Source organism: Phasianus colchicus, chromosome 2 (assembly GCF_987193195.1).
Source record: "Phasianus colchicus chromosome 2, bPhaCol1.hap1.1, whole genome shotgun sequence".
NCBI classification, from domain to species: Eukaryota; Metazoa; Chordata; class Aves; order Galliformes; family Phasianidae; genus Phasianus; species Phasianus colchicus.
In genome coordinates, this window is record NC_143437.1 from 46,959,333 (window position 1) to 46,972,195 (window position 12,863).

At 34.8% G+C, this 12,863-nt stretch overlaps 1 protein-coding gene across 8 annotated transcripts in view; it reads left to right on the top strand.

The window, feature by feature from the left end:
- Window positions 1-12,863, top strand: part of STXBP5 (syntaxin binding protein 5) — a 111,738-nt gene that overhangs the window by 73,987 nt on the left and 24,888 nt on the right. For 3 of the 8 annotated variants that reach the window (XM_090135560.1, XM_031612242.2, XM_090135561.1), the window contains exons 18-22: window positions 854-979; window positions 1,476-1,627; window positions 8,973-9,038; window positions 11,824-11,883; window positions 11,986-12,033. In XM_090135560.1, the coding sequence (XP_089991686.1) occupies window positions 854-979; window positions 1,476-1,627; window positions 8,973-9,038; window positions 11,824-11,883; window positions 11,986-12,033 (452 nt within the window). The remainder of the gene's footprint in view (window positions 1-853; window positions 980-1,475; window positions 1,628-8,972; window positions 9,039-11,823; window positions 11,884-11,985; window positions 12,034-12,863) is intronic. The other 5 variants (XM_031612214.2, XM_031612232.2, XM_031612226.2 and 2 more) reach the window with 3 other exon arrangements.

Consider the following 12,863-nt stretch of genomic DNA (forward strand, 5'->3'; position numbering starts at 1 on the left):
AGTTATTTGTAAGCATCAACAGTCTGTTCGCATGAATCTTCATTTTGCATGATGCCTCAAATTGATCTGAGTGTAAGTTTTTAGAACTGTTCAGTTTTTTAACTGTTTTCATTTTTTTTAATGTGAGACATTTCTCTTAAGAGTTTTTGATGTATTTCTGTGTGTTTATTCCACTGAGAAAATAAGGTTAACAGAAGAGTTGCTTTTTTTTTTTTTACTTTTTTACAAGAGTGCATCTTGAGACCTCTTAAGACTATCAACTTTTGTTATAGAATGTATGTTACACTCTATTTTCAGATATAAAATTAAGACATGTATTTAATTTTTTCTGAAACTTTAAACTCCAATCTTAGATTTCAATTTCTTGAGTTCATCCATCTAGAAAATAGTTAATTCTGACAGGTTTATTTTTTCTGAGGGTTAGTTTTGTATCTTCTTGATTATACTGAGTTATGTGTTTTGAAGACAGTAAGTGTTAATTGAATTTGGAAAGCCAAAAAGAGATTTTGTAAAATATTGGCAAATCAAAATATTAAATGGATAAAATAAGAAACTCAGGACTTGGAGGACCTTATGTTCTGTATAGTTTATTTTTAATTCAAAAGATAAGAGAGTCTTAACACTTTCTGTAGGACATTCCTAAGTTTGTTCATCAATGCTCAAGGTATTTCCAAGACCTTCAGTCCTACCCCACCATCTCATACTTGTTCTGTGAAACTGATACACCATCATTTTCTTGACAGTTTTCCAAATTTTCAAAGTTCCATGTGATACCAAATTCAGTGAATTATACACATTTAAGGAAGAACACTTCAGAAAGTTATAAAAATATGATGTTTTGTTTACTTTGCAGAGTTAAAAATTCTCCTCTTAAGCAATCTCCAGGCTACCAAATTGAGCTAGTTATCCAACTAGTGTGGGTGAGTGGAGAACCTCCTCAGCAGATAACCAGCTTAGCAGTCAATTCAGCGTATGGCCTGTAAGTATATTCTACACAACTTTTTCAATATTCTGTCAAAAGCATTTGCTGTTAAAAACTAAGTCAGTGTGTGTTCATGCAAAGTACACAGCAACAGAAAAGATGCAATTAGATTCCTGACAGTGTTTCCTGACAGTTCATTTCGGTGGCTTGTGGCAGTTCCTGATGATGTGAACATCACACAATTCAACATCACTCTTCCTCATGTGTTTTCACTGTAGAACTAAGAATATATGTCAGTTAAGGCTTTATTGGATAAATTGGCATGAACAATGATCTGCTCAACGTTACATGTTTTAAAAAGTGAATGCTTAAACAATGCTACATTCTAAAATAGTAATTTGTACATGCTGTTAATTTAGAGCAATTTATTAAAAGCTCGTAATACTAAAATATGAAAAAAATGGTAATTCTTAAAATTCTGCATAGCAAAAAATATCAAAATAAAATTATACTCGCATTAGCGTTATCTTTCCTTCCACATATCTTTTTCCAGAGTAGTTTTTGGAAACTGTAATGGTATTGCCATGGTTGATTACCTCCAGAAGACAGTCCTCTTGAATCTTGGCACTATTGAACTGTATGGTTCCAATGATCCTTATCGTAGGGAGCCACGATCTCCCCGAAAAACTCGTCAGCCATCTGGAGGTGAGTAACCCACAGCTAGTTGAAAACAACTTTGCCTATCTTCTGACCTTTTCTGAGCTAATAGTGTCTGTTCTCTGAATGCATGGATGCTTTTGCCATTGTGATTTCATCATTCTTGAATGTCAGCATTGCAGGTTTGTTATTTCAGAAATATTGCTTAATGAAATCTACTGATGATTGATGTAATTACTTATATTTTTATTAGTGTAATGTATGTTTAAAAAAAAAAAAAACAGAAGAAATTTTGTATGTATAGATGTAAGCTATAAAGACTCAGTAGATTTATGCTGTTAACTTACTAGCACAGCTGGAAGGAGAATTAATATCTTGGTATTTCTCATAATCCTAGTACCCAAATCACAAGCTTATATGAGCCCATTAATTTTGGCAGATAGCCAGTATATCTGCTGGGATCATTTTCTGTCTTATTTCAGCCTTTGTCTAGAAAGAGTGTTATACTGTGCATACTCTTATATTAGTTTTAGAGGAAGCTTTTGATATAAATGAACGAATTAAAGTTTTTTGGTAAAAATGACTTTGTTTTGAAAAGATACTGAAGAAAGGTGCTAGTTTACGACTGAGGAGGAAAGTAATCTTTCAGTCAAAATCCCAAACATTTTTATTGACAAAACAAAAAGTTAGAACTTTAAATAATAAGGAGAAAATATTTTTAGTTGATATTTTTAAACTAATGTTTAAAACACCTAAAACGGAACTATCAACAACATCACTGTTGCCTCCAAATGATTATTATTAAATGGGAAACACACTGTTTAAAAAACTTCGTGGTTGGTTTACTTTAAGTGATTCAGAATAAAGTTCAGGTAGTATTATACTGAAGTGAAAATGCATGCCCCTAGACATATTTTAGTAAATCTTTGGTTTGAGAAAGATTTTGTTGCCATCTGTCAGATTTCTTCAACTGAGGAAGCTGCTTTAAAAAAAAATAATTAGCTTAGAGTGGAACACACACAGTTCTTAGTCTGAGACAGATGTCTTTTTCTACTGTAGAGAAAGATAAGTATTAAAAAAAAATGAAAAAGCATCCAGAGAGAAAGAAGTAACTTCACTGGTTCACTCTGTTAATGTCTCGTGGTAGTAAAGGACTTACCTTCTGCTTCATGCATTTATATTTAAAACTGCTTTCTGTAGTGCTAAACATTAATCACTTTGTTTTCTTGCTTTTTATTGTTTTAATGATCAGCATAACTGTGTTACAACTGTGTCTCTAAGATACTCCTGAGTGGAGTCCTTTTTGTTCATTAATGTAACTGTTAAACGAAAGTGTATATTTTTTTATCTTACATTTTAATACTAATGATCTGCATGGCAAGAGCATTTTATAAACCTCGTTACACAAGTTATTCAGCTGGCTTTTCTGTCTCAAATGTACTGTTAGTGTCTCCATCTTTCCTTTTCTCATTGCTGCGTAAAGGTATGCTGACTGTGGCTTCTTGCATGTGCGGCCTTTCTAACTTATATTCAGAGTCTGTGAAAAAGCTTCGCACCTCTTATATAAGTAAGTCATCTCATGACCAAAAAAAATATATTTTTGAACATCTGAATTTGATTTTTTTTACTTGCTGTTCACTTACCATAAATACTTTTGTTATACCATTTTAAATAATTGTTTTAGTTTTAGAAACTGTTTTGAATCATACGTCTATCATGTTTCTTGTTCATGACATCCCTAATAGAAATGGGAAGGAAAAAAAGAGTGACCATAATAGTCTCTGTATGGGGAAAGGATAGGAGGAAGAAGGAAAGCGAGATCCTCTCTTAGAAGTTATTGATGTCTGTGGTCCCAAGATCTTACCCGTCAAATCTATTAGTCCTCTGAGCACCAAGGCTAGAATCTTCCTTTACTTGTTCACTGTACTGGCAGAAAAAGCTTGAGAAGTTATGTTAGATTATGGTTGTTATTAATAATTTACTTTTTAACATTGTAAAACACAATGATTTGTGTGTTAAAGTGAAAGCTTCCTTCTACTAAGATGTTGCTTTATAGGGATTGAGAGTGGAGGTATTGATGTATTGTGCACCTTGTAAGATTTCTAAGCACTTTTGATGTTCAAGAGCACTACAGTAGAGTCCGTAGCTCATCAGAAATGTGAGTTACCTCAGGGTTTTTCTGACTTATTCCAACATTCACAGCATCAAAGAACTCAGAGCATATGGACTTGACTTCAAGAGTATAATATGATTCCTTTCCCTAGCATGTCATTTTTCTCCAGCCTTTGGGCAAAAGTTTGAAATCTGACCCCCTTGCTAAATAGGGAGTAGAATAAAACAAAATCTGAGGAACCTAGGTGGTGGTGGTGAAATAAACACTGAAGACTGTGATCCGGTTCTATTAGTTCTGCTTTTTGGTTTTGGGTTTTTTTTGTTTTGTTTTATCAAAGAGACAGAGAAAAATACATTTCAGGGATGGTAGGCTTTCTTTGCCTTCCATCATCTGCTGCCAAGGGAGAGAGTTATATGTAAAAGAAATGATTCTGCTTTGAGATGATACAGAACTGAAAGGCAAGATCTGCTGCTCCTTTGTCATTTTGAAGGGAAGGAGAAGGTGGACAGTAGTCCCAGAATTACTTTCCAAAGCCAGCGATTGAAAAGCTGATTCTACCTGGTATATTTAATATGTTAGAACAGGTTTTTGTAAGCATTGATTTCTTAACCAAGTCCTTGATGCTATCCTCCCTGTTCGAGATCTTTGCTTGGTATGCTGTTTCTGAGATATGACAGGATCATAAAGCCATTAAGAAGACAGACAATACTGGAACATAACATCAAACAGTTTGTAACTTTATGACTACACAAAAGAATGTATCAATAGACGTTAGCTCCATAATTAAGTCAACTGAAGATAACAGCCTTCACTCTTTTAAAACTTAGTGCTGGTGGAAGTTGCAAGGTTTTATGTTGTTTCTCAATTAGTACAATGTACTACATTTTTTAAAATAAAAATCTATATCATTCTATATATTTTCATGTGCTTTATTAGAGGCAGTTCAAGATTATTCTGACAAAATAGAAGCAGTTTTTGCTTACATGTGACTTTTGATTATACATCAAAGCCTTTTTTTTCTTTTTAATGTAACCTACAAGGATTTTGTAAGTAAATACTGAGATTGCTTGTTTCACACACCCTCTTTCTCCTTGAACTGAATCTAGACCTCAACACTCCTTTTTTAAACTTATACTTGAACTAAACTAGTCCAATGTCAGCTGTGACTAAGCCAAATATAGTACTGAGTCATAAAGCTTGGTTTTTAGATTAGGGGGCTTTTCTGACTCTTTCAAGTCAGTTTATGATGTTTGTGTTTTCACATCAAACTAGTTCAAGTTTTTTAATTAGACTTGTTTCCAGTGAAGTTGGTGTATAAGTGCCTGAACTATACATATATATATATATATATATATATATATATGTATGTATGTATGAACTCACAAAACTCAATGTATTAGTTAATTTTGACTGTAATTCTAGGGAATTTTTATTGCAGCATGATATCTTTTCCATGTTTAATAACTTTTTTTTTTTAAATTCATTTTTGTGCTTATTTCAAGTTTCTTGCTACTAGAGTTCAGAAAGAAGCTAAAAGCTTATTAGAAGATCAGTTTTTCTTGGTCTTCTAATCAGGCTTCAGTTCTGAAATGGAAAACTTAGGACCAATTGGCTTTGAAATCCCTTGCAAGTTGTGCATTTGTAAGCCTGAAATCATAAAGCTTAATCCAAAATTTAGTGCACGAATTGTTTATATCAGGTACTTGAGTTTATAAAGTATACAGACCTTAGTATTTCATAGACACAACTCAGGTCATATTGAGTAACAGTAATTAGTGCTATTTATAAGAACTACTACATGAAATTATTTTTTCTGTCCCTTCCTCCTCTCTGTCAAATAATAGCAGTGATGGCTGTAATTAGATTTCCAAGATTTATGTGCAAGAATAATTATCTTAATGCCATAATTTAGTGGTATAGATCTTATGCATACAATTAGTGAGTAGTTTTATGATAAGAATGTTTTAAGGTTTTCTGTTGGATCAATTGATGCGAGTTATTCATTAAGATGAGTGTCAAATTGTAACCTCAATGCTTATTACAGTGGAAGCAAGTATGTAGGTATATGACTTTATTCTTGGCTAAATACTGTTCCTGTCAAAGCAGGATTACTCTTTTTACAGGAAACAAGTGCAAGAAGTTCAGCTCTTCCTCTGAAGAACTAAATTTTTTACAAGGAGATGGGAAGTTAAATTCCTGAACTTAGACTTTGGATTTGTTTGGCTCCCTAAGGAGCATGATTTGGGACTGTGACTGTTTTTAAAAGCACAGCACAGTTTAGTCCTCTTAATATTGCTACTGTGAGGATTTCCTTAGTATTTGCTCAAATTTGTTTAAACCTGCTATTTTCAATAATGAGCAAATCCACATAATGTGATACTGCATTGTTTGTTGTTGTCCTGGCAAGTCAGAATTGAAGCTGTACTTGGATCTGGAGTAATAAGTGCTCATGTTTCTGTGTTTTGTAATAGAACTTCATGCACATTAGGTATGTGTGTGGCATGTATGAGCATGGCACCAGATCTAAGCTGTCAGACTTCTGTAACAAACTCCAAAAGGTGTTGGGGAGCATGTTTTAAGGTGAACTTTCGGAGCAATTCTAGTCTGCTTCTGTCCTAGATCTAGAACAAACTCAAAATTTTAGTAGGCTGGATGAATTGCTTTGGGCATATTTTCTTTCCACCTGTTTCAGACCTGTTAGAAAAACGCTTGAATTATTATATATATACAAACTCTGCTCTCTCGCAGTTAGTTCAGTGATCAGGGCTTACTGTGTACAGGTGTGGTGGATATACCACTCTCACAAGGGATACAGTAGTAAGTAGCTCTTAGCTAAGTCAGAAGACTTTGTCATCTTCTAAATCATGACAAATGCATAAGTAGTTTTCCCTGAGCAGCAGTCTTGGCACAAAAGCTAGTGTATACTCTGCTCTTTCTTGGCCTGATCGTTGACAACCAGATCTAATTATTGCTGTCACTGGAAACATGCATTTTATACTGTTGTTGCTACAAGAGTATTAATGAATGGGCATTCCTCAGAGCCCTGACTTCAGACTGAAGGCCTGCAAACCTTGTAGAAACTCCTTTGTTATGTTGGCAAGAACTGCTTCCCCGCACGCTTAAGAACTGTTCATTTTCAAATCCCTCCCAGCAACTCTGGGATGTCTCTGCTTTCCATGAGCTGAAAGAGTAGGGAGATGCTGAATACCTGTTTTAGGTGAAGTGCAGACATTTCTGAATGTTCAGTGTTTATTTAGTTGACTGTTCCCAGTACCAAAAATTCATTTCCATTTTACATGCATAATAAAAATCTTATCAGGATCTACCCTTACTTTTGAAGGCTATTGGGTATCATCAAGGCTATATTTCTGGAATGGTAACCCCATGCTCCTAAGTCATAATAGAGCTCTGTAAATTTCCAGAAATGTTAACCATAAAGATCATTAATTCTAAGCTGATATTGATCCCCTGTGTTTGGGATTAGTAGAGCTATTGAGTTCTGAACTTGTAGCATGTAGTCTGCTCAGATTGTATCTGAGAGAATAACAAACACTAAAATTCCTTTTAAGAGTATCCTGGGCATTATTATTTAAGCATGTGTGAATTGAATACATATAGCCCACCCTTGCTACTATCTGAAACTTGTACTGCTTGCTGGGAGAGCAGCTTATGGCTTTTTGAAAAAAATTATTACACAGCCCTGGGTAGCACAGAACGTATAGGCTCTCAAGTGTGTTTTAAACTGGTGGTTTTGGAGGTGACAGTGTACTTTGTGGGAGAATATGTACCATGATTATCCCATAGCACTCAATGATTTGCAAGAAAATACTTAAAATTGTTTACCACTATGCAGGAGAAATAAAACATATAGCTTCTACCTGGGATATCCCCATATGTTTTCAAATTGAAATCAGTTCTTGGACTTTTGTTAAGTGCAGGCTTAACCTGTTCATAAGGCCATTTGCACATCATTGTCATCACTGAGTTTTTTGAGGTGCAAGTTGCCCGTGCTTCTAATATTAAATAAACCATAAAGCTATAGTGCATAAATACAGCAATGTGTGAATGTAGCATAACTTCAATGCATTCCACAGTGATACAATGTCTTTTTTTTTCCTTTAAATCATTACATTTTGTTTTTATATTAGGGAAATCTAACACTTGTATAGAAGAGGAAATAAATTTAGGGAAAGAGAAGAGGAAAAAAAAATATGGGAATAATTATTACAGATTCACTATTGAATGCATTTATATAGACAGGCTTTGCGCGTGCAATCTCTTGTTGCTTCAGCTATTACTCTCCTAGAGGTTTTTAACTTCATTTGAAATGCTAGCATGCATGCAAAAACCTCCTATTTAACAAGTACTTATTTACTATTACTGTCAAGTATTGCATTCTTGTTTACATTAGTATCACATACAATATCCCTGAAGGAAAACAAGGTTATATAAGTGTGTATATATATATATAAATTATATATGCATAATTAGCCTTAATATGTTAATAACATACTTTTCTGGGCTGTTTTGCTGGCAATTTCCTATCAAAAAGGAAAATGATAACATATCTTTAAACTCCTGGTTCGTGTCATGAAAGCTATCTCATGATCCTAAAAATTATTCCATCTTTAGCATCGGACGCTGAACTCCTGTGCTTTATTTCCTTACTGAAATGTAATTACATTACTGAAATGTGAAGAATGAACTTTAGGAAGCACCCAAATACCATAAAATCTTAAAGTGGCATTTTTTAGCAGAACTCCATACTGACCTCTGCAATGCAACATTAAATATTAAGCTCACGACTTCAGCAGATAGTAAGCAAATAGTGAAAAAACACTGGTTGTACATCTAATCTGAGTGTGGTTGTCATCTTCAAGATCCTCTTCTACCTGGCTTTCTTTTGAAATTATATATATATATAAATTTTTCAAAACAGAAATGTGTACTTCATATACATCCATGGCATGAAATTAACTGTTCAGATTATTTTCATACTTAAAAGAGGGCTCTTTTTTACTGAAATGTAATGAGGAAGTATATTTTGTAAAATCCAGTAAGAAATCTTTAGTAGGATGAAGTGAGCGGCTTTACAGTCACTGCGGCTGATGTCTAAGTTTAAAATAAACAACAACAACAAAAAAAAACCAACAGTGTAATACTAACAAATTCTACCACAACCATCTGGTTTGTATCTAATTAAATATCCAGTTGCTAACTGCGATGGAAGAAAGGAAAAAATAGCAGCCATGCTTATCAGATGCTATTTTTGTGTTCCAGCAGGTCTTTGTGATATTAATGAGGGTACAGTGGTGCCAGAAGATCGCTGCAAATCACCCACTTCAGGTAATCATAACTTAGTCTGATTTTCAGATTCTTATTTGCATGGTAGATGGTGTACTTGAATACAAACTAGTTGCATAAAGCTTGTAGTCTTCTCACAAGTTGTTGTAGCTCTCCTGAAAAATGTTGCTGTGTTGCACCACTGTGTTTTTAAAGCAAGATTAATTTAGTAGGTGCAATAAAAATGTCATAAAGATAAGTGAAGAGATAAAATCTGTAATATTTGTTGCAAGGAACATACTCCACTGCACAATTGAATTTTGAAACTCTGATAAAAGATGCTCTAATTCCTTTAGGAGTACATGTGTCTGGTGTCTCAGAGTCCTCAAAAGTGGTTTAAGAAAAGTCTGCAAAAGGAGCAAAGGAGCTAGTTTTGCTTCTTTCCTTTGGAATCAGAAGTCTTCAGAGGCTTACATCCTTACAAAGTAGGATTTCTCTGCTTCAAAAAAAAAAGTTCTGTTACTACTCCTGTATTTGACTATTCTAAAGGAAAGCTGCACTAATGATATATTACTTAGATTTGCTTTTTAATGTTGGCTAATTGAGGCTATAACTATGTAAATACTGCATGTCAATATATAGTATTTGAGATATATGTTTGTTACAGTCAGCAAAACTTTTGTTAGAATAATGCTGGATTTTTAAAGTAGTACTGTGTCACTTCATCTGTTTCATTCAAATCTCTACGCTGCATTTAAAGATCAAAGTTGCAGATTTACCTGTTCTAAGATGTGTAGTAGGACAAGGTTTGGAAAAATCTTAAATTTAACAATTTGCCTACTTTCCATCCCTCCTGTTTGAGTTGTAGTAGATGGAGTAGGTTAAAATGTAATGCAGTTTGGATATTTCTTTCTAGGTGCACATGCAATACTAAATAAATAATTCTGAATTCCAAAAATAGAGAATGGACAAAAGACTGAGGTGAGAAACCACAGTTGCAAGCCCTGTAGATTTTTGTAGTAGTGAATTTGAACTTCATCTTGCGTCCCTTAGTTCTCTCAGTCTTTCATGAATGAGAAATATTCATGGCAGACTTCTCCAATATTTCCTTTGAAAAAGGTACTTGAAAGTAGGGAGGAAGACTGGCAAGCTGTCACCTCACTGGGGAAGGCCAGCCATTATGGGTATGACAAGAGCTGCAATTCCTTAAGTTTAGTTTCTAAGTTTTGTGGTTTTTTGGGGTGTGGTCACAAGACTGGAACATTCTGCTACAGGGATAAGAGAGAGTTTGGATAAATCAGTTGCACAATATTGTTGAGTTTAAGTTGCAGGACAGAGGCTGGATTTAAGTGAGCTTTTTCCAGAATGGCCACTGAAGAAAGAAATACACTGACACCAAAGGCTTACTTGTTAGCTACTTTAAGTTTGTAGGAGTGGGTTGACAGTACTGTTAGCTTGGACTGTTACACAGTATGACCTGTAAAGCAAATCAGTCACTTTTTGGGTTGAAGTCTGCATTTGCTCGGGGCTGAAGCACCTCTTCTATGAGGAAAGGTAGAGGGAACTGGGCTTGTTTAGCTTGGAGAAGAGAAGGCTCCGGGATGGACCTCAGTGTGGCCTTCCAGTACTTGAAGGGAGCATATAAACAGGAGGGGAAATGGCTGTCTATGAGGGTGGATAGTGACAGGACAAGGGGGAATGGTTTTAAACTGAGACAGGGGAGGTTTAAGTTAGATATTAGGAGGAAGTTTTTCAGTCAGAGTGTGGCAACACTGGAACAGGTTGCCCAAGGAGGTTGTGGATGCCCCATCCCTGGAGGCATTCAAGGCCAGGCTGGATGTGGATCTGGGCAGCCTGGTCTGGTGGTTGGTGACCTGCACATAGCAGGGGGGTTGATACTAGATGATCATTGTGGTCCTTTTCAACCCAGGCCATTCTATGATTCTGTGATTCTCTTCCATCTTCCAGTGTACAGATGAAGAAGAAACTAAGTTGCATTTACTTTCCTCCAGTGGGTGTTAATAAATTTTGGAGGACTGTCAATTGTATTCTACTGTTTTAATAATACAGAAATACTAGTGAGGGAGGTGCATGGGGGCAAGGGTTGGGTAGTAGCTTTATCCCCCCCCCCCGCCCCCCTTTTTTTTTTGTTTATTTAACTGAAATTAGGTAGTAACAAAGTGAGGACTCTGAGGACACTAATCTGACCATAAAATATCTCATTGTAAACCAGTATGTTTTTATGCTTGCAAATGTCACTGTATCTTATTTCTACACTTTCACAAAATAATATCCAGTAAAATTTTCTATTTTTTTGTTGAAGTTTGTTTTTATTTCATAGCAATAGGAAGCTTCAAACAGTGGCTTTACAGCCACCACTGCTGACTGCAGTATTAAGAATTTTGAGAAATCTTTCTTGGCAGAAAAGAACTGTGGGCTGAACAATGATTTATTGCATTGAAAAGAAACAGATTTGAAAAGCTTTCTAATTTATTGCTACCAGTGAGTTCTGTGAATCACGCTTCAGATGAATTTTTGTCTGGAGTCATGATTACAAGAGCAATCCAGTTATTCAATGTAAACATTATTTCTAGGAATATAATTTCTGCCCTGCACAGAATAGTACATTGCATTACAATTTTTTGTGGTTAACCTCACTATAGCAGAATTCCTGACTCTCAAAAATAATATGGACTTCACGGTATCTAGCACAGCTACCAGAGAGTACCAGTATCAGTTTTTGATAATTCAAAACTTCTTTTCTACCTTAAACTGAAAGCTTTTATTATTACATTGGGTATGCATCAAAAATAAATGTATATGTATTTCATTCTGTCTTTACTTGTAGGTTCTGGTTCACCAAATTCTGATGATGATGAGCAAAAAATGAATAATTTTATAGAAAAGGGTACAGTATTTTTTTTTCCTTAGTCTTATTTTTTTTTGCAGTTCATCCTTTGATACATAGATTGACCTTTTTTGTTTTTTTTTATTAAAATACTACTTGCAGTGAAGACCAAAAGCAGACAGTTTTCCAAGATGGTAGCCAATGACATAGGTAGGAACTAGAAAAATTCTTTTCTGTTCCTATGTCTGACTCTATGCACCACTAACCCAGCAGCAAAAAATAAATAAAAATTTTTAAAAATCAAATTTCAATGCACATTCAATTAATAATTTTTCATTCTCTATTCTACTTGGTAATTCTGTGGGCTGCTTCTGTGCTAAATATACTGGGCAGAGTGATTTTAAAAAAATCAAGGATGCTGGTGGCTTAAATTCTGTGGGTTTTTTTGTTTGGTTTGGGTTTTTTGTTTGTTTTGGTTTTTTTTGCAAATGCACTTTTCTATTTTCTGGATGGCTAAGATTCTAATCTGTATTAGGAGTTCAGTCTATGCAAGTTACAACATTATTCCACTACTTATGCAAGGGTACAGGTGGCTAATTTTTTTTCTTTTGTGTTACATTCGTAGCCATACAGTCAGATTTGTATGTTACAGTGATCAAGATGGAGGTAGTGTAATGTTTTCATTTAATCATTTGAAAAATGATTTGGTAACATGTACCAGTATGCTCCATTATTGTTCCAGAATTGTTTTTATTTTTCTGCGTCCAGCAGTGACACAGTTGCCTACTAGCTCCAGACTTGTCCAAATTTGGTAACAGACTGCCTTGGAATATGTTGTATGCAGGCCATAGATTGAACCCTTTTGTGATTGGAATGAAAACTAGCTCTTCTTATGGCTATTTGGTCGTTAAATAAGTGAAAGCTAGAGGTTGTGTGATTTGGGGAAAAGGATTCTTCTTTCTTACCTGGGATATGGTAACTTTCATTTCAGAATCACTGTTAAAGTTCATTATGTTTTCATTTGTTGCATTAGTAAATCA